At 51.0% G+C, this 22,517-nt stretch overlaps 1 protein-coding gene across 1 annotated transcript; it reads left to right on the top strand.

Moving 5' to 3' along the window:
- The first annotated feature begins 5,891 nt into the window (after positions 1-5,891).
- Positions 5,892-18,130, top strand: LOC142570486 (TBC1 domain family member 25-like). Its single transcript, XM_075678868.1, has 4 exons — positions 5,892-6,284; positions 6,603-6,905; positions 14,077-14,258; positions 17,260-18,130. The coding sequence occupies exons 1-4, from the start codon at positions 5,892-5,894 to the stop codon at positions 18,128-18,130; spliced, it is 1,749 nt and encodes a 582-aa protein (XP_075534983.1).
- The last annotated feature ends 4,387 nt before the right edge of the window (positions 18,131-22,517 follow it).

Raw genomic sequence — 22,517 nt, 5'->3', positions numbered from 1 at the left:
GCCGACACCACAGGCTGTCCTTGTGCAGCAGCGGCCCGTGAAGTTGGTCACGTAGATTCATTCCATTCCTTTATATGCCAGCAACTATTTTCGCAGCCAACTACTGCTCATGTCTTCAATCCGCTGCTACACAATTTGCAGCATGATTAGAGCCCAGTGCGTTAGCGAAAACAGTTGAAATTCCGACAGATGATCGCAGAGTAGTAAGGTGGAAGCGGTAATGGTTTCGTATGCGTGCGCTGTCGCTGCGGCTACGTGCGGCGCGCCGCTGAAAGCTCCATCTCTTTTCTCTAGAACAAACTGCTCCGCGAAAAGGGTCATACATGCAAGTGCGTATGCGCAGCTTTTGCTTTGTGCACTACAGGGCTTGAGTGCGCGGTCGCGCTCATATGTTCTAGTCTCGCCACTCCATGAGTTTCGCCGTTATTATGGGGAACCAGCGCTGGATAGGTGGCGCGTCGAAAAGAGTGCGTTGCACGCCGCCCTGGCGACGAAACGCAGCATACTCCAGCCGCTCGACCAGACGCCACGTCCGCGGCCGTCTCATAGTTCGCATGTTTCCGTTTTCGGGCCGCTTCAAGTGGACAGTTTTCGTAAAGAAGCTAGCGCCATCAAGTGAATAAATGACGAAATAAGCTTTTTAAGCTTTATATGTTTTTCATAGTGTGTCGCGGCGAGCACGTGCGTTTATTTAACGGTTGCGCCGTGTGTCGTTCCCATACTTTTGTGGCAGCCTGCCTAGCAAATCTAGCAGCCAAGGCGCCGGTCTTGCTGCGCTATGGTTTCGGAAGTATTAGTTGGCCTGAAGACATTCCATACTTCTCTGGTTAGACATAAGAAATTTTGATGTTACTTCGCCACAGCAGTCAATGGAGAAGAAAGCTTTATCGCATCAGCTGACTCGCGAAAGCAAAGGTTCGAGTGCTCTGCTGCTCGATCCGTAACAACCCTGGCTACATTTAGCACTAATTACATAAATTTACATAAATTTACGGGATGCATCTCAGCGCCGAGTCCTCATCCGCATGCGCATTTTTAAAAACACATAGGCGGCTTAGTCGCGCGTGCGCCGGCAGTATGCGCACAAAACTCGTATTACACGGCAGCTTCCCTGCCACATAATTGCCACATTGCCACACTGGCAATGAATGGAAACTATTTACCTTTCGTATCGTTCGCTTGGTGTGGTGGCATTGGAAGGAGCTTGGTGGTGGTATTGCGAAGGAAAAATGGTTGGCATATATGCCGGATGGTGCATGCTATTGCTCATTTTGTTTTCGACGAAATACCGACTGCAGATTCTGCTGTTTGGTACTGGCTGCCACGGCTGACCGTCTTCACTATCGAATAAACCAAGCATACACGCGAAATTCCATTTAGAAACCAGCCCGACACCGCTTGATAGGGCGACAAGACGGGAACCTACTCCGCTCGCCTGACTGCTTGCATCCAACGTCGCCTCCGTTCTTGTTCGTTGGGTTTAGATGGAAAGACGCCGAAGGATACATCCTCCCTCATTCCGACGTAGTTGTGACACTCGTATACGTAATAGTACCGTCGGTGTCCTTTTATTTTCCTTCGACTTTGAGCGCACGCAACGCCGCTACCAGTAGCAATTTTCGTCCGCGGGAGCGGTTGCATTGTGCACGTTCTGACCTCCAAAGTGGCGCTACAGGCGTCGTGAAAACTCCACCGCTGGTTCCCCATAGGGGCGCGGACCAGCTTTGCCCTGCCCCAGCTTGACCGACAGATGGCAGCCACATCCAACTTGCGCATTCGAAGCCTAGTCTGCAACGGCGTTTAAAGGGACACTAAAGGTTACTATTAGGTGACCGTGCACTGTTGAAATACCATCCCAGAAACCTCGAAACGCTTCTTTCGTGCCAAGGAGAGACTTACTTGAAGAGAAAATGCGTTCTGAAGCGTCCGCGTACCTCTAGCGCAGTTCAAATTGCCCGCCCTCCGATCGAGGAGTACTGACATCATGGTCTCATAGTGACGTTGCGCCATCGGTGAGTAGAACGGCGTCCGCATACGGCGCTAGGGCTTTTCTGCGCAAAACGCAAACGCGCGGCCAGAAACAGAGCCAAGACAGAGCCGACAGCAGAGCGAAAGCGGGAGTATGGTGGCTAGCGGAAGGAGAAACGCGCGACCATAAGCTGGTACTTTATTCTATGACGCTAACTTCGACGCTCGTCGCAATGGACCCTGACAACGACAGATTGGCTCACGATGCTGGGCTCAACTTCAGCGATTTGAGCACTGACGAGCGCGACCTGCTGCTGAGGGCTCGCGCTACCGGCGTCGTTGCGTACTACGAGGGCGGCCTCGACACCGGCTCTCCGGAGCGGGAAAGCAACGAGGGCTTCCCACGACATCACGAGGACGTGGCATTCTCACTGCTTGTTCGAAATGAAAGTTTCGCGAGCCAGCAGAACCTGCACAGCACGACGCGATAACGAAACTACTGAAACTCCAAAGCGTGCGCGGCGCAGAGTCGAGCGCGCAGAGTCGAGCGGAAACGAAACCTTTCGACCACCCATGCTACAGAAGGGTAACGTCAAAATGTTATTTTTTCTTAGACTCGAATAGACGTAGACAAGTAGCATTTTCTTTCGTCTTATAATCGAATGAAAGGATATTTTCAATACGAGTAGTTCAGTATTAGTAACACAAATTCTGAGGAGTGCTTTCGTCATCGGGCTAGTACCGGAATGTCGCTGCGGGGTCTCAAATCGTGTCATGCATTTACCTCAATTTCTCGGTTACTAAAGCTCTGTTCGCGATTATATTGACGCCTTAGACGTTCTAGAACATTGCTCTACCACTTTAACTTGACTTTATGGTAACCTTTAGTGTCCCTTTAACCAGGAGTGGTCAGGAGTGAGAGCGCGCTCGCAAGCGCGCGTGTGGTCTGACTTTCGCGTGATTCGAGCGTAGTTCAGTGTTGAAAACTAGTCAAAATCAACGAGAACCGACGGCTGCGACACCAATAAGCAGGGTGGCCAAAGTTTATTTTTTACACGGGTGGCCGCGGCCTAGCGTGAGCAGACGGTAGTCGACGTTTCCGAAAGTATAATTCTTATCGAAATTCAAAAGCCGATTTTCGCCCACTTCAGATTGTTTATTAAACTGCGCCAATAAATATATGCAGTAATATGTAAAAATGCAGTAATAATAGGAAGAAGCACACTGATCCAAACATGCTTCTTGATTAATGTCAGTTATTGGTCAGTAGTAGCCCCGAGGCGCGTATCGGAATCTGCCATATGACATAAAGCGTCCAGAAAGGCTGAGGAGGAGGCCTCTGTTGAAAAGAGAGCGTTTGAGAAAGGTGAGCTCGCGCTCCGCTTGGGGCGAGTTCCAATACGGCTCTACGCACCGCTCAAGACCACAAAATTTGGTCGGCATCTTCCTAGCAGCGTCGACTGCGTTTTTTCACCAAGCCAGAGGGGTGTTCAGGACAGCCATGAGGCGATAGCGGCAATCCTCCACTGGTTTCACCTCCCGGTGAACGTGCGCACGTTCGTCAATGCCTTACTTCCTAAACCTTTTCTGTCGTCCTGGCTGGGCACGCAGTAGGATTGCTCACCTTGCACCGTGGCGTTCCACGAGGCTCTATCCTTGCACCAATAGTGTTCCACATCGCTCTTCTTGCATTGGTTTGGTAACCTGACATTTACTTCATCATGTAATGTGGACTGGCTACCGTAAATCTCCCGCCAAGAACAGACGTCTCAAACGGCCCTAGACGTGATTATAATGACTGGTGTGGGCATGCAGGATTAGAAATACAGAAAGACAGAACAGCATATCCCGGCTGCAGCAAGCAGATACGGGCACCATCTGCTTTCAAACCAATCCATTTGCTTGATCTTCGGTCAGGAACCTCTAAAAGAAGTATCAACTCTTCGCGTGCTGGGCGTTGAAATTGCTCGGACTCGTTCTGCTTTCCCGTGGGTCAACATCGCAAAAGCGACGCGCTGCAGAGATGATACACATGATCCGTGGGACTGCTATAGCAAGTCGAGTGGAGCACGCACCAACCTGGCATGCCAACTAGTCAAGTCTGTCTCCAGCTACGCCTCGAGTACCAAACTCAGTTCCCCCATTTTACGAAGTCAGAATGCGAAGGCGCTGAATGTGTTAATCGGGAGGCTATGCGTGCCATCATGGGGCGAATTTACAGGCCGAGACACTATTCAACACGATTGACGAACTGGTACATCAAAGCACATCTTCTTGCGCGTTCAAGCTTTCAATTATTTGCTCCGTAACTGCGTTATCTCGAATCATACGATCTGAGGCTCTTACCCTCACTATCGCGGCAACCCTTGTATCTTCGTGGCATCGAGTGCAACTTGAAGACAACAAGCCACTCGCCCGCCTACATCGCCCGATCCTTCGCCAAGCAACGGAGCTGGTCGTTCACCTCATCCACATCGATGACACAAAGGACATTATTGTAGGCTACGTTGATGCGAAGACCAAGAATGGCATGGTGCATACCGCACTGGGGTACGCAAAGCGACCAGAAGTATGGCGGACATTCACGTATGTAGTCGACCTCACCCCACCAGCGTATCTCGCTGAACTAGCCGCCATACGACATGGGTTGAACTCATTTATGGGCTTCGTTGAACTTGCGCAGTATTGGAACCTTGTCATCTGCATAGATTGCACGCAAGCAATTCACGACATCCGTCGCGTAGTCCGATCCACGTCGCTATCAGATGCCATCTATCAGCTGGCAAGAAACTCCCCCATTACGGTACGTGTTCAGTGGGTCCCACGTGCGGCTCTACCTGTCCAATTAGACGCAGATTCTGCCACTCGCCGCCCCCCCTCCCCATCCCCCATCATATCTCATCCAGCACCAGAATTTCCCGAAGATGGCTGCAGACAACTGCCACGCCAAAAGGAAAACCTGATGCAACACACGAGAACTCGTACCTCCGTGTGGTTCCAGTCTCCGTAGTGGGCTCACTCGCCGAGAGGAGGCGGCGCTTCAGAGGATTCCCGTCAGGGCTGCGTGTACAGCTGCAGTGAACACCCACTGGCCACATCAGTACCACACCACACATGGATCCTGACGCACGCTTTGCGCCATGTCTATTAACGTTGTAAACGTGACACTTATTCTGTGTTCGTGCCCGGGGCTGCAGTAAGCGCGTATGCAGCGCTTCAGAGCAACCGATCATCGTCAGGGACACCCTCACGACTTGCGACGTTGGATACATGGGCACTGTACCGGACCTTGTTTGATATTGTGCACGAAGCAAAGTTGTTCTTATATATGCAATGCCATTACGCGTTTCCTTTATATATTGTGTTATACCTAAGAGCAACCTTCTGAATAATAATAAAAAGAAAAATAGCCATGTCAAAGTTCTCACTGCCTGCGCACTTGCGTTGCTACAACAATTTGTGAAAAATCCTAACAACAATACAGAAATGTGGCGCCATGAACTCACCTACTTATCCTTCCATTTTGCGCTTCGCCTCTCTGGTGCAGCCACAGGGATGTTTATTGTTTCTTATAGGGTTCTAGAAGTGATTTGACGCGATTTCCCGATAAAATTTATTTCCCTTCATTATTTTTGCTCTATTTTCGTTTCAGTGTTCCCTAATTAAGCTTAGGTCAGTAATTTTTTGCATCTGTTGCATTGAATTCATGCTTTTTTGGCAAACTTGCACGATCCTTGCAGACCCCATAGTGGGTGTACGAGTCACCAGTCGAAGGCAAAACAACCACCAACAGTGTGGCTACGAGCCATAGTATTAGATCATCATCATCATCATCATCATCATCATCATCGTCGTCGTCGTCGTCATCATCCGTGCGCGCTCGTGAGACGTCCCCTCGTCGAGGCGGAAGCTCGGTGATCGCCATGCTGAACCTGTTCAGGACAAACCGCGGCGATAAGGTTGCGGCGGGACCCAGCGGCCTTCGAGTGCCTCTGGCGCCCGATCTGCGCGTGCGGGCGCAGTCGCGCTACAGGGCGGCCGCCTGGCTGCTCTTTCTGCAAATGGAGAAAACGCTGGGTCGCTTCCACAGGGTGCTCAACCTGCCCACCCTGCAGGACTCACCGGCGAGTTCCCCAAGCGGATCTTCCACGGTCATCAGCCTGCCCTGGAACAGCGGCGGCCGCGAGCAGGAGACGGCAGACCCGCTCGGAGACAGAACGTTCCGCGCCTGCCTGGACGACGAAGGGCGACTGCTCAAGCCGCACGAGCTGCGTCTTGCAGTCTACAAGGGCGGTGTCGAGCCATCTCTCAGGAAGGTCTGCTGATTCACCCGTTTATCTAGGGTTTCAAGCAATACGGGGTATGTGTCGGACGCCGTATAGTGTAGGGCTTCGTAATTACATTTGCTAATTGGGTTCTTGAAGGGCTCTGGGCGCAGTCTGATCTGCGTTAGAAACAGCGGCTTATACATTCCGAATGACGCTTTGTTTGTTACTAGCGGCACGAATAATCAGTCCTTTACGTTATAAAGCACGAACGTCAGCACTCCGAAAGAGAAGTAGAAAACGGGCAGGGCATTCTCTGAAAAATGGCGCTTCTGATAAGCCTTTTCTATGCAACAATATGCTGTGCAGGTCGTCTGGAAGCACATACTGAATGTGTACCCCGAAGGCCTGACAGGCCGCGAGCGGTTGGCGTACATGCGCCGCAAAAGCGACCAGTACCTCCAGCTGCGCGCCGCCTGGAAGGCGCTCGTGGAAAATTCGAGCTGCAGTGATGACATCCTACCGGTCAGTAGCATGGTGCGCAAGGACGTTCTCCGTACCGATCGCTCGCACCCGTTCTACGAAGGCGCAGATGACAACGCCAACGTCGTCTCGCTCTTCAACCTACTCACCACGTTCGCGCTCAACCATCCGTCGCTCTCCTACTGTCAGGTGAGACGAAAATGTATGCATTCTGTTTGGATCGCACCGCTGGTACGATCTGTTGGGAACTCGGCGCTGACGCCCGTGGTTGTACCTGGGTCGCAAGCCCCAAGGGTAGCGTTGGCCTGGCGGCCTGGGGTACAACTGGAAGCATCCGAAGGTCCCGGCAAAGCATGAGTCGACTGGTAACAACAAAACAACTTGTTTATTTTAACATCGCAAAGAGTTGGCGGTCAGTTTGACCGAAGTAGAGAGACGGGAGAGCACTTTACTCAACAGAAGAAATCGGAGCCCCCCTTTTGGCGTCCGGGGGCAGCTGTTTTTATACTCTCGCAGTTGAGGGCAAGAAGGAACCCCTCAAAAGACGAGCACGTGAATGTACAATGGGCTAATGGTGACGCACACTGTCGTAGCGATGCCGTAGCACCATGTCGAGCACGATCTCGTAGCACCCTGTTGTAGCGCTGCCGTAGCACCATGTCGAGCACGATCTCGTAGCACCCTATTGTAGCGCTGCCGGTCGGGCACAAAGACTGTAATGAGAGGATGATCCCTGCTTTGGCATCGCCTGTTTCGGGCACAATGACTGGAATGAGAGGATGATCCCTGCTTTGGCATCGCCTGTTTCGGGCACAATGACTGGAATGAGAGGATGATCCCTGCTTTGGCATCGCCTGTTTCGGGCACAATGACTGGAATGAGAGGGTGATCCTTTGCGGTCGCATCGCCGCAGTCGCGCCTGGAAACACCTGCCGATGAGTGTTGCGGCGACGACGATCGGGCCAAAATGTCTGCCGCCCCGCCGCAGTCGCGCCGGCAAAACCACGTGTCGCAGGCGAAACGCAACAGACCGCCCCGCCGGGGGAAGGAGATCCCGATGGACAGGGGACTGCATCCGCTGTCCGGAGGGATGTCGCTCGATGATGCTCATAACCGAAGTCGGGCGTCCCTCGACGTTTCTTGAGCGCAGCGCACAGAGAAGGCCTCGTTCTCTTGTTCAGGTTCGCACGGGACACTGCAAAGTGACTTCGGGAGAGTTCACATTTTTGTTCTCGTTCCCGGCAAGCGTTAGAACTACGCTGAAACTCAACCGCTCAGTCAGCAAGCACGGCACAACCCCCACTAAGCCCTGCCAGGCTCTTTCCCCTTTTTATACCACTGCCTAGTTCCTTACAGTAGTCTAGCATCACTCAGAACGCGTCCACAAATTGAAAAATTGCACTAGAAAGCATATCATCACTTTGAAACACTAAACAAAAGCAATATGTTAAAAAAAATCCTGCCTCAGGAAGAAAAACATCAGTAACAAACAATTTTGAGGCTGATTCCTACGTTAGGGGCTTCGACTTAAGCCATCGGCGTTACCGTTGAGACTCCCCTTTTTGTAACGCACCTCAAAGGAATATTGTTGTAAAGCGAGGCTCCAGCGCAGGAGGCGGCCATTTTTGGGAGAGATGGTCTGCAGCCATTGGAGAGGGCAGTGATCCGTCTCAATGATAAACCTCGAGCCGGCTAGATAGCATGACAATTTCTGAACGGCCCACACGAGACACGCACACTCTTTCTCGGTGGCGCTATACGCCTGCTCACGACTGGACAGCTTACGACTAGCATACAGGACGGGGTGTTCTACTTCTCCATTTTCCCGTTGGCACAGTACAACGCCCATGCCTCGCTCACTAGCATCGCACTGAACAACGAACCCTTTTGTATAGTCTGGCGATCGTAGCACAGGCTGGCTTGTTAGGGCACTCTTTAGGGCGCTAAAAGCTCTTTCCTTTGTCTCGTCCCAGACGACTGTTTGAGGCTCTGTCTTTCTTAGAGCATCCGTCAGGGGAGCCGCGATATCAGAGTACCTAGGGATGTACCTCTGATAGTAGCCGGCGACACCCAAGAACGACCGAATATCGGTCTTGGTGCGCGGTTGCGGAAAGTCTCGCACAGCGGCCACTTTTATTTCAGAGGGGCGGCGACGACCCTGACCAATCACGTGACCGAGGTAGACAACCTCGGCCTGTGCTAACTGGCACTTAGGAGCCTTTACTGTCAAGCCTGCTTCGCGCAGGCGGGTTAGCACTGCCCGCAAGTGTGTCATATGCTCAGACCAGGATGCGGAGAATATCGCTACGTCGTCTAGATACGGTAAAGCGAATTCTTGCTGTCCCCGCAACACTTTATCCATGAGGCTTGAAAAACAGTATGGCGCGTTCTTCAAACCAAAACTCAACACTTTAGGACGGAATGTTCCCATTGGTGAAATGAACGCCGCATACCTACTAGCCTCTTCTGTAAGTGGAACCTGCCAATAACCCCTGACAAGATCTAGGGTGGAAATAAACTGAGCGCTACTAACTTTCTCAAGGCGCTCCTCGATGTTAGGGATCGGATAAATTTGATCCTTAGTGATGGAATTAAGCCTGCGGTAGTCGACGCAAGGACGAGGTTCCTTGCCCGGTACCTCAACTAAAATCAAAGGGGAGGTATAATCACTCTCACCTGCCTCAATAACACCGAGTTGTAGCATTTTCTTTACCTCAGCCTCCATAATATCGTTCTGGCGGGGTGACACCCGATACGCCTTGGATCGTACTGGCTCTGTGGAGGTAAGTTCTATATCATGAGTAAGTACAGAAGTCCTACCAGGCCTCTCAGAGAACAGACCTTGAAACTCTTGTAATAGCTGGTGTAGTTCGGTTTTCTGCTCGGGCGACAGCGGTGCTTTACTGATAAGGTCACTAATGACTTGACCGGTGTCTTCCCTGTTCGTCACTGAGCCTAGTCCTGGAAGCTCGACCGGAAGCTCTTCAGGAACGTTTACCATCATGCACACCACTGCTTCCCTTTGTCTATAAGGTTTGAGCAGATTACAGTGGTAAACTTGCTGTGCTTTCCGCTTTCCTGGCAGACTTACCACGTAGTTAACGTCCGACAGTTTCTGAACAATTCGTGCTGGGCCCTCCCACTGCACGTCTAGTTTGTTGTTTAGCGATGTGCGCAATATCATGACCTCATCGCCAACCTCAAAACGACGGGCCCTGGCTGTCCGATCATAATAAACCTTGGCCCTCTGCTGGGCCTTTGTCATTGCTTCACCTGACAACTCCTGTGCCCTTCTTAAGCGTTCGAGGAGCTTAAGCACGTACTCCACCACGACTGGGTCGTCGCCCCTACCTTCCCACGATTCTCGAAGCATGCGAAGCGGAGACCGAAGCGAGCGACCGTACACCAGTTCAGCTGGCGAAAACCCCGTAGCCGCATGCGGCGCGGTCCTTAAAGCAAACATCACCCCAGGCAGACACAGCTCCCAGTCAGTTCGATGTTCAAAACACAACGCTCTCAACACGCGCTTCATGACGGAGTGGAGCTTCTCAACGGAATTCGACTGTGGGTGGTACACTGAGCTGTGTAACAGCTTTACCCCACACCTTTCGAGAAAAGTTGTCGTCAAAGCGCTAGTAAACATTGTGCCCTGATCTGATTGGATTTCCGCAGGGAAACCAACTCGCGCAAATATGGACAGTAGTGCATTAACTATCTCAACTGAGCTGAGTTCTTTAAGCGGCACTGCTTCAGGGAACTTTGTCGCTGGGCAGATCACAGTCAAAATGTGTCTGTACCCCGTGGCTGTTACCGGCAGAGGTCCCACAGTATCAATAACGAGCCGTCTAAAAGGCTCCGTAATGATAGGTACCAATTTCAACGGCGCCCTCGATTTGTCCCCTGGTTTGCCCACCCGCTGACAAGTGTCACATGTCCTCACGAAATGGTCTGCGTCCCGAAAACACCCTGGCCAATAGTACTCTTGCAAGAGACGGTCCTTAGTTTTCTTAACTCCTAGGTGTCCGGACCACGAACCCCCGTGTGACAAGCGCAACAGATCCTGACGATAGCATTGAGGCACGACCAGCTGATCGAACTCCACTCCTCTGCGGTCTAGATACTTCCGGTACAGGACTCCACCTCTTTCCACAAAACGCGCAGTTTTCCTGGCGATACCTTCTTTGACATTGCAGCGCACGTTTTCCAGGCTGCCATCCTTTTTTTGCTCGGCTATCAAAGCCGACCGGCTGACTTTTAGCAACCTATCAAGTCCGTCTGACGTAGGCGCGATGAGCAAATCAGTAGATAGCTCTTCTAACTTTCCCGAATCGGGATTTTCCTCTCCAGTATCTGGCGCCTTCAACGCTACAGACTCAATTTTATTCTGTTCGGGCGTGCTCTGAATATCAGCTTGCTGCGCCTCTGACCCTCTTTCGTTGTTTGATAACGTCGGCCCCGCAACTACCGCCTTTGCAGCGAGCTCCCGAACCTTCGATCTGGTTAAGGCCTGAACACTAGCTTCACCAAACAAAAGCCCCTTCTCGCGCAGGAGGTGATCGGACCTGTTTGAAAATAGGTACGGGTACTGGGGTGGCAGCATAGATGACACTGCCGCCTCTGTCTCAAGCGCTCCGAAAGGTCCTTCAATAAGCACCTTTGCTACTGGCAGACACACGCTATGAGCTTCCACGGCTTGCTTGATCCATGCGCACTCGCCCGTGAACATATGGGGTTCTACATAAGACGGGTGAACTACATCCATTGTAGCTGCGGAATCGCGAAGCACTCGGCACTCTTTCCCGTTCACGAGGAGGTCTCGCATGTAAGGCTCGAGAAGCTTCATGTTCTCGTCAGTGCTGCCTATTGAAAAAAACACAACTTTTGGTGTTGTTTCCGGACACTGCGCCGAAAAGTGACCCGGCTTCTGGCACGTATAACAAACGCGCGCTTGCCTCATCTCGAACCGCTTTCTGCGTTCGGCTTCGGCTGCCGCCGTCTCCTTAGGTTCGGTCGCACTGCTTCCACTCGCATCCGCACTACGCGTGTTCCCCTTTGCTCTCATGGGTGTGAACTTCGGCCTCTGAAACTTCGAGCCAAATTCACCCTTTTGACCGTCCTTAGCTCCGCGAGCTCAACGCGTCACAAACTCCTCGGCTAGCTCAGCGGCTCTAGCCACCGTACAAACGTCTGGCCTATCCAAGACCCAGTATCGCACGTTCTCCGGTAACCGACTATAAAACTGTTCTAGCCCGAAACACTGCAGAACTTTATCGTGGTCACCAAACGCTTTCTCTTCTTTGAGCCACTCCTGCATGTTCGACATAAGCCTATACGCAAACTCTGTATATGACTCACTTCTGCCTTTCTCATTTTCCCGAAACTTCCGACGGAACGCCTCCGCAGACAGCCGGTACTTTTTTAGAAGACTCGATTTCACTGTGTCGAAATCCTCTGCCTCCTCTCTATCCAAGCGAGCGACTACGTCGGCCGCCTCGCCGGGTAACAAAGTGAGCAAGCGCTGTGGCCACGTTTCCCGAGAGAACCCCTGCTTCTCGCACGTTCGCTCAAAGTTAACCAGGAACAAACCAATGTCCTCTCCAAGCTTAAACGGCCGCATCAGGTCAGTCATTTTGAACAATACGCGTTCTCCTGCACCGTGTGCCTGACTTCCATTACGAGCGCGTTCCATCTCTACCTCAAGACGCTTCATTTCCAAAGCGTGTTGACGGTCACGCTCTTGTTGCTCTCGCTCTTTCTGTTCTTTAAGTTCGCGCTCCTGTTTCTCTTTTTGCTCTTTAAGTTCGCGCTCCTGTTTCTCTTTTTGCTCTTTAAGTTCGCGCTCCTGTTTCTCTTTTTGCTCTTTAAGTTCGCGCTCCTGTCTTTTTGACCTCTCCTCAATAGTCTCAAGGCATTCCGACAGCTCGTCATCCTCAGCCTCTAACTCAAGAATAGTCCTTAGCAGTTCTGGTTTTCTGAGTTTGTCTGAGACATCCAGACCCAACTCTCTTGCAAGCTCCAACAATTTCGGTTTGCGCAACGACTTCAAATCCATGGCTGCTCTGAATGCTGCTTTCTCTACTGCTTACTATTGTCTTGCCGCAAACTAACCCGGCAGCAACGACAACCACAATTACCAGCTCTGTTTCTGACACTAACAAAAGCCTGGCAAAGCTCAGAAGAAGAAAGTCCCGCACTCACCAAACCTCGCAGGCAGGAATTCCGCGCAGTCGTTCCGCTGCAGGCAACCAGTCGTCACACAGGGCTCGTTGCACTGCTCCCGGATCGTCGTTGAGCTGCTCAGCATACAGTCAACTGCATCTCTTTGCTGCTGGCCTCCGTTGTCGCGATCTCACCGCTGGCAGACAGTTGTTTGAAGTCGGAGGCGATCTCACCGCTGCCAACCAGATGTTTGGATCGCACCGCTGGTACGATCTGTTGGGAACTCGGCGCTGACGCCCGTGGTTGTACCTGGGTCGCAAGCCCCAAGGGTAGCGTTGGCCTGGCGGCCTGGGGTACAACTGGAAGCATCCGAAGGTCCCGGCAAAGCATGAGTCGACTGGTAACAACAAAACAACTTGTTTATTTTAACATCGCAAAGAGTTGGCGGTCAGTTTGACCGAAGTAGAGAGACGGGAGAGCACTTTACTCAACAGAAGAAATCGGAGCCCCCCTTTTGGCGTCCGGGGGCAGCTGTTTTTATACTCTCGCAGTTGAGGGCAAGAAGGAACCCCTCAAAAGACGAGCACGTGAATGTACAATGGGCTAATGGTGACGCACACTGTCGTAGCGATGCCGTAGCACCATGTCGAGCACGATCTCGTAGCACCCTGTTGTAGCGCTGCCGTAGCACCATGTCGAGCACGATCTCGTAGCACCCTATTGTAGCGCTGCCGGTCGGGCACAAAGACTGTAATGAGAGGATGATCCCTGCTTTGGCATCGCCTGTTTCGGGCACAATGACTGGAATGAGAGGATGATCCCTGCTTTGGCATCGCCTGTTTCGGGCACAATGACTGGAATGAGAGGATGATCCCTGCTTTGGCATCGCCTGTTTCGGGCACAATGACTGGAATGAGAGGGTGATCCTTTGCGGTCGCATCGCCGCAGTCGCGCCTGGAAACACCTGCCGATGAGTGTTGCGGCGACGACGATCGGGCCAAAATGTCTGCCGCCCCGCCGCAGTCGCGCCGGCAAAACCACGTGTCGCAGGCGAAACGCAACAATTCATAGATATACACAGAAACAATGAGTGTGAGTCGCTTCTGTCTCACGCCATATTGTGCAGCTGGTGGTGAAGCGGTCAGTCTTTGACCCGAATGCGTTAAGTACGCTGCGCGCCCCTGTTGGCTCCTTCATTCAGGGCATGAGCGACCTCGCGTCACCTCTGCTGGTGGTGATGCGTGACGAACCGCAAGCGTACGTGTGCTTCTGCGCGCTCATGCGCCGCCTGGGGCCGAACTTCGACGAGGACGGCGAAGCTATGACGCTCAAGTTCAAGCACCTCTCCGACCTGGTCGAGCACTTTGATTCGATTTTCTTCAGGTACGTTTCGCCATTGCAACGCTGGTTGCTCTTAGTAGTGCATCAGCGTCTTTGACACCAGTGCATTCGGGCAGGTTGAGCCGCGTTCATCCTGGTTTAGTTAACTTTGAAAAAATGTACGCGCAACAGAGGCAGCTTCCCGGAGCATGCGCATCGCTCAGTAACACCGAGCCCGCAGTGTCATACACATGCGCTGATACGGGGGGAATGTTCGGATGTCTCGACCCCTCCTTAAGTTGCGGCCAGCGCAGAAGCAAAGCGGCATGCTTGAATTCGAAGGCCTCTTCTATATAAAAAAAGATATGTATCATTAGAACGCTCACTGGGACGCGAATAAAGTTAGTGTTATTATTGATAGTAAGCATCCGTGCGGTCATTATCATCGTCGTCGTCGTAATCATCATCATCATCATCATCAATCATCAATCATAATATCAAAGATTGCCCCCCCCCCCGCCCTTAAAAAGAAGAAACTGGATCCGCGCTTGGGCACACAGACCATCATCGTCAAACATCTAACGACACTTTTCGGGGTGTAACGTATATACTACAGGTGCGCGGGCTAGAAGATCAGACACACCTGTCGCAGCAGAAAAGAACATATCCCATTTTATTAGCTTTTGCAACAGAACCACGCACTGCAATATGGGCGCGCTAGTTCAATCGGTCGTGGGTAAAGTGGCAGGCTAGACATGAAGTCACACTATGTCATGATATCACGATAATGTCCACTGTGCAGTTCGACGTTTGGACACCAAGTTCAGTGTCAAAGTAACATATTGTTTAACTTATAAAGCACTATTCACACGGAAATTGGTTACATAATCTATTTACAACAGAGACTTAGGCAAGTAAAATATAAGAAAACATGAGCTCAACTATGTTGTTGCTTTTTATGGTTCAGTCTCACTGAGGCCGTTGGTAGGAGGATGGTGGGAGAGGGTGAATTTCTGCATGGTATTTATTGCAAGAGCGGAAGCTGTCATCAGTGACTTTGGAAAGTGATGCACTGCCACTGTCAGTGAAGAGCTGTCGTAGAGCACCGTACTCAGTCGCCCAGCTGGTCGGAAGGGACCGTGTAACAGCTGTAAACATAAAAGGGATGGGGTGGGGTAACACCGCTACGCCTAGGCTCACCGCAATTGGCGCACCCCATCAACCGCTGCATGGTACAAGCTCGAGCAAACAACCATCGACAACCATGCGAACACTCGGAAAGCATTTATTACGGCTGGAACCAACACTTCAAGCAGGCCAGTTAGGCATATTTTACGTTACTAGGAGATTCCTTGAAGAGAATACGCTAGGTAATGAAGAGACACTGACTTAGCAGCCGGGATGCGGCTGGCTGCGGCGTTTACAGCCGCAGAAACGGGGTTGGCTAACCACGTTCCGGAAAAAGGCAGCGGCGGCGGAGCATTCCGCACTGATCGCTTGCTGGATCCCAAAGAGGATCGTACGATGTCGCAGGGACCTGACATGACAGCTGGTGTTGAAAGCGCTCGCGATTCCTTTGCTCTTCTTGCGGAAAGAATTAAGGTTCCCCTTTGTCCCATAAAATGCTGACGCGCGTGCAACCGTCGTGAGGCATGAGGATTCCCGCATGGCGCATGGCTTTCCGTATTCAATTACCAGAGCGATCCAGGTGTTACCGATATTACGCTCGTAGAAATGGTGAAAAAGTTATCCGAGCTCCCACGAAACAATGGTTCGGCTGAAGTAACGATAGGCTGAAGGCACCCAACAGAAGTGTGGCTGGTTTTTTCGTATGTGACCGGCATCGCAACCAGCAAAGTATTGGCGTACGGAGTAAGCGAGGTCAGTTCCATAGAAGCAACGGCAGATCCGGCCATCGGTGCGAGAGAACCTGAGATCTGCCGTAAGCGAATCATGACACTAGTGGAGAGCGGCTGAGCGAAGAAGTAGAAATACGAAAATAAAAAAAATAAGGACCGTAAGGGTGATAATCAAGGCTGTGACTAGCAAGTCGTTGTGATCGGTCAGTAATTGGAAATTACATTCGCCCAACGAAGGAATACAAGGTGTAGTAGCGACGCTGCTTAATGTAGGCAGCCTGAATACAAGCACAACACTCCTATGTGGGCTTCCTATAGGCCGCATGCCAAAAATTTATGAGACAGACAAACCGCAGGCATCAGTGTCGGCGATCTTGGTTATGCCTAAAGGGTAATGGGAGAAGCAGATGCCATCAGTGGAATGCGCATTGTCTGCATATACATTGCTGGTCGCCATGCCTACTGCCGTATTTTTCACCATCCTTGCCGAAGTCCCCATGACCTGATATGCGGCCTTCACTTTCTGTTCGCTCACGGGGAACTAACTCATCAATGGATTCACCGGCGTTATCCGCCTCGACCTTCCTTAACTCCCTTGTACTCCTGGCCAGCGCGGGTGTCGTCCATGTCTGGCCGATGTTGCTTACGTGCCACCACCAATCATCAAATATGTTGAACTGTCCCCTTCCCTGTCTGTTCAAGATGCTGACTACATTGCCACCCATACCACTGTTGGGTGGTACGGGGTTACGGGGCCACTACGGGGGTAAATTTTGCCGCCGACTGCACATGTTATCCCGTATTATGTTTTGGTCTCAGAAAGTAAGTTCTACCACCGGGGATATACCTGGCCACTATAGGCGCCTTAGCAAATCACCCTGCTGAAATGTTGGTCATCGTCGCTTCCTGTGAGTGCCCGAGGTGTGCCCTTTGTACTGATGATGACCTCATAAGAAAATGATTGCCCCGGGCCCACTATCTGAGTACGCGTAGCAGTATCATACCAGCCTTTTCTAACCTTCATATTTACTAAGTGCCAATCTCTAAAGCGTAAAAAGAATTTGGCCGGCTCTATGCAGTCTCAAGAATATATCAGTACTCTGATAAAATTTTTTTTTGTAGATACATAACTCTTCTTACGCGACTCTCCTAAACTAAACTTACTGCGCGACTCCGGAAACCGGGGTCTTGAAATCGACTCGCAGGTACCTTGAGAAATGCGGTGCCCAGGACTTGCTATTCTGCTACCGCTGGCTACTGCTGGAGCTGAAGCGCGAGTTCTCCTTTGACGACGCACTGCGCATGCTCGAGGTACAGTGGAGCTCGCTTCCGCCGATGCCACCCGATGGCGAGCTGCCCCTGTTCGAGCGGCCCTTCCAGATGGCCACGCCATGCGCGCTGCTGTCGTCGCACACCGGTGCCAGCTCACAGAGCAAGGCGGACGTCATTTGCCGACAGAGCCCGCCGTCGCCAGCCTCACCGTCGGCGTCCACTGTGCGTGATGAAGGGTCGGCGAATGCGGACGAAGACGAGAAGGATGGCTGCAAGCCTGTCACCATGTCCGTCTCACAAGAGCTGGGCACGGAGCGAAACATCATGAACGGGCGGGTGTGCGCCGATGCGTGTCGTAACGGCTGCGGAGACAGCGCCGGAAAGTTTGCCTCTGACACAAAGGACACGCCCAAGGACCATACCAGCGGGGACCACTTGTTCCATGAAGGCGGTGCTTCCTCCAGCGTGGCCTCTGCAGCAGACTCGGGCGCTGTGCCACGGACAAATGTTTCGAGTTCCACTAAGAAAGGCCGCCGCCGATGTGCCGCCAACATGCGGCTGCCGCCGCCGCAGCAGCTTGGCGGCGGCAACCCATTCATGATGTTCCTGTGCTTATCGATACTCACGCAGCACCGCGACGTCATAATGCGCAAGGGCATGGACTACAACGAACTGGCCATGCATTTCGATAAGCTAGTGCGCCAACACGACTTGCAAAGTGTGCTCCACCACGCCAGGGCCTTGTACTCCGAATACTTGGGCCTCGGATGGGACGAACCATGGGAAGTCCACCCACGTGTATAACTCCACGAATTTATATTCAACTCTATAGGTGGCAGCTGGCTATTCTCACCTGGGTAACCTAGCGCGTGAGATCCTAGTAACCAGGACTTAACGGGGACAGTTCACTTCAATTCTGCTTGCAGCTGAACAGCATCCATTCCCAGTTGCTTTATGCGTGCCACCACAGTGGTATGTCTCCGTAGTCCAGTCCAGACGTACAATGCTTTCTTCCACAGCGTTGCGCTTTCATATTCGTATGTGTCAATATCGTGCTGTTAGATTTTATCTTGATTTTAGTCGAGAATTGCTAGCGTGCGTGTGCGTTGCCATCGTTTAGGTTTTGTGGCTTATCTTTTGAACCAGCGAAAAGCCCCGTTATCAACGTGGCCGTAAGGAGCAGTGTCTGATTTACGTGAAGTATCACCGTAATGCGATGGTTATTATCACAGCGAACGCAGCACTTGATCGAGATTTTATTATGAATTTGTCGAAGGCTTTAGTGGCTGGGGAGCCTGCCCAGTGCATGAAATAAATTGTTAGCGTAGAGTTGTTGAGAGACGTTAGTGCCACAATCTGAAACATGCTCAGTTTTCTCCTTTATTTGCGGTAGCAATTAGCTTTACACATAACCGCAGTTTTCGCCCGAGGCGAACGTTGTCGTAGCTGTTCAAATTAATTTGAAGGAATGGACAATGGAACAGGTATGACGCGTATGCTTTGCAAACCAGTGAAACACTAAAGGCCCTAACCAATTTTGTTTTGTTGAAGGGCTGAAAAGGTTATACGCAACAAAGAATATCGTAACGTGCGTTTGTGTTGCAAGCAACCGTAAACGTCTTCTTCTTTTAAATAGTGTCCGCGAAGTGTGCACGAGTGAAAATAAGCAATATCAACAAAATAAAACAGCAAATTAACAATTGTTAAAAAAGAAAAAAGATCCATCCGTAGGTGTGTAGCACATAAAGTTACAATGAAAGGCAGCGGTTTTCGATTAACTTTTCACAGTGATGGATGAAGGAAACGATGGATAAAAAAGTTCATTCTCGTATCAATAAAAATTAGCTGGTGGAATAAAAAAAGACGGCTGAAGACTACGATACAACGAAATAAATTCTTGGCCATATGAGGCCAACGTAAAACAAAGCCAAGGAAAGCATAGGGCCGATTAACTGACATGTATATCTAACAGTGGAGAGGGAAATGAAAGTAGACAAAAAATTCACTATGATAACGATACTCCCTAGTGCGAAATTTGAGCCTAGCTCTGTAGGTGTTTTTATTTCGTGATGTATTGGCTAGCGCGGACAATCTATCTCGTCCGGCATGTTGCAAACTGAGCGAAGTGTGGGGCGACTGCTTCGACAATCGAACGATCACGAGAGGCAGCGCGTGGATGAAACGCGGGCGCGATTCACAGCAGCCGCCACAGACAGACCTCCCAGACGACGCGCGCTAATCTGGAGCCATCTCGTAGCCATCGTCGCCTGTCTTGCGTGGTACTATGCTTTTCTTCTCATGCTTTCCCCATACCCTACTCCGCCGCTTTCCTCCACTTGCACTCTGCGGTATCGCTGTCTTTCATCGGCCGAGGCGCTCTGCGTTCGCTCTTTCAATCTTAGCCGTGATCGTTCGCTCGGTAACGCCGACGCTCGCCGCAGGAACAGGCGCTTAAGAGGAAGCTTTAGCTCGGGTGCTCCTATCTGAATGCATGTAAAAGGAGAATTCGTTTTTCTCGGCAACCACCGCACCAAATTTGACGAGGTTTGTTGTGTTTGAAAGAAAAACTTAAAATATAGGGACAGCTGGTTTCGAATTGTCAATTTAGGTCCTCAATATTTTATTTAAAATTGGCAAAAATCGAAAATTTTTAGAAAACGAAGCTATCACTCAAAAACCAAAAACGATAATACAATTCTGTGAATTGGATCTAATAGTACATCTAAAGCGGACAAAATTGATATGCTATACATGAATTTCAAACAATTTAGTAATATGGAAATACAGCTATTGCGGAGCCTTTGTAAACAAAGTAACAAATTCACGTGAGATATAAAATGACATATCGAATTTGTCCGCTTTCGATGGTCTAATCGATGCCGTTTGCAGAACTGCGATATCTGTTTCTCATGCATAATGATAAATTTGTAAACTTCGTCCTTCTACATTTTTGCGAACTTTCGCATTCTTGAAAATTCTTTTAACAAAATTCAGGACCTAAATCGAAATTGCGCTTCCAACAGTCACTAGAATTTAACTTTCTCTCTCGAATGCGACAAATTTCACTAAAATTGGTCCAGGGGCTAGGTCAGAAAAACGTTTTCCAAAATCATCTGGACGGCACCGGACTAGAATGTTTGCCGGAGAAATCGGCACTGCTTTTCTACCGCCCCAGGAGGCTCGGCAAACCGTCCAGAGACGCAGCGGAACTACACAAAAGGGGAATCAGATTAACCACGAGGAAAGGCACGGAGATACCCATGGTCCAAAAGATTAGAGTCCTGGGTCTCTGGATCGAAGCCAGGGGAACAAACACGGAAACTATAACACGCCTGGAAAAGAAAGTCACGGCGACCATTCGGCTAATACAGAGAGTCTCCAACAACAGGTGGGGCATAAAGAAACGTCATACGGCTCGTTCAGGCCTTCGCGATCAGCCACATCGCGTACGTGGCGGCGTTCGTCCTCTGGAACAAGGCTGAGAAAGACAAGATCGATGCGCTCATTAGGAAAGCGCACAGAACAGCACTGAGTCTTTCCCAATATACCAGAAACCAAAAGTCACTACAACTCGGGGTATATAACACGCTGGAGCAAATCGCGGAAGCACAGAGGATAGCGCAACTCGAAAGATTCTCCGGAACCAAGGCGGGCGGAGAAATCATCGAAAAGATCGGCATAAACTACCACGGAATGAACGGCCCCGAGGCGCAGATTCACCCAGACGTCCGAGCCGCAATAAACACGGAACATATCCCGAAGAACATGCATTCCGTGCACAATGTCGAGGGAAGAAAATGCCGCACGAAAACGATTGTCAAAAACCACGGCGCGCGGGAGGAGGTATACTCTTCGTAGAGGCCGCGCGGTAGCCCCGAAACCGGGACGACAATGGTGCTGTCGGCGCTGACAAAGGTAACTCCCTCTTTGCAGTGGCGGTCGTATGCCCGAAAGGAAAGACCGTGACTGCGGACTCCGTAAGGTTCTGATCGTTGGAGGCAGCGGAAGAAATGGCAATCGTATTGGCTGTAATCAACGGTCAGCAACAATACAGAACAATAATCGGCGACTCCATGACGGCTATTAGGAACTTCACAAAGGGCTGGGTCTCCACCGAGGCGGCCAAAATGCTTAACCGCAGAGCATAAAACTTTAAGAACGGCAAAATTGCACCCAAATACCTCAAATGGATCCCGGCACATATGGGAGATGTAATCCTGAATGCCCCTCCCAACCTCAAGAAGAAGGCCCACCAAGCCGCGCGAGAACTAACCCACCGCGGCACGGTAAGTGACGGCCCAACACCCCGCTATTCCCGGGGAAGGGGGAAGGATTGCGGCGGAGGCGATGGAGAACACGGAGGAAGCGACGACGACGAAGCGATAAAAGACGACAGGGACAGACTGGTCACGTACCACGACATACTGACACACAACACGAAACAAAGAGAAGCCTAACCACAACTCCTCAAACAACTCGACAGGTCTCAAGAAACAGATTGGAGAAGGTTGCAGACCAGAACGTTCCGAAACCCAGTACACTTAAACAGAATAAATTCAACACAATACCCACACGCGAGCTGCAAGCTCTGCAGACACGAACACGCAGACATGGCACACATCTTATGGAAGTGCACACAGATCAGATCAGTTTATGTAGAGTACGAGATAGAACCGGACCTTCTCGAGGAGCCATGGCTAAGCGCTCTGATTAGCTCGGAACTACACGACCAATTACGGGCTATCCAGCGGGCCCGGGCAGCGGTGGAAAGGCTGTACCTCACCGCACATAATGCCCCGGTGGCCTGAGCCCGGGCTGGCAACCTCGCAGGTCCTTTTTCCATTAAAGTTTTTACGTCCGTTCGTCCGTTTTTGCGTTTTACATGTATTTAAACAGGCCGCGCCGGAGTTGGGCCCGAGCTAAAGCTTCCTTAAGAGGAAGCTTTATCGGTAATTATGAGCATGTAAATTACAGAAATCCCACTAACACGAGTAGCGGAGTACATTTCCGCTACATTTCTTCTGCGCTCTGCTAAAACCCCTTAAACTTCGTAAAGTAGTGCCACGCTTTGAAGAACACCGCCTCCTCCTCCGGCGCTCTGGCCGAAGCCGACGCCGCGTCGCTATTGGCCTAATGGCATCACGTGGCCCCTTGCGCCGGCTACGTTTGTTTACAGTCGCGCTTCAGTGCC

Source organism: Dermacentor variabilis, chromosome 2, assembly GCF_050947875.1.
Source record: "Dermacentor variabilis isolate Ectoservices chromosome 2, ASM5094787v1, whole genome shotgun sequence".
NCBI lineage: Eukaryota > Metazoa > Arthropoda > Arachnida > Ixodida > Ixodidae > Dermacentor > Dermacentor variabilis.
This window is presented reverse-complemented; position numbering and strand designations above follow the sequence as displayed.

Bases quoted from the DNA above. Each gene is read 5' to 3' on its own strand.
- LOC142570486 (XM_075678868.1), top strand. From the start codon at position 5,892: ATGCTGAACCTGTTCAGGACAAACCGCGGCGATAAGGTTGCGGCGGGA. The intron at 6,285-6,602 runs GTCTGCTGATTC...TATGCTGTGCAG, and splicing joins TCGAGCCATCTCTCAGGAAG to GTCGTCTGGAAGCACATACT. The intron at 6,906-14,076 runs GTGAGACGAAAA...TCCTTCATTCAG, and splicing joins CGTCGCTCTCCTACTGTCAG to GGCATGAGCGACCTCGCGTC.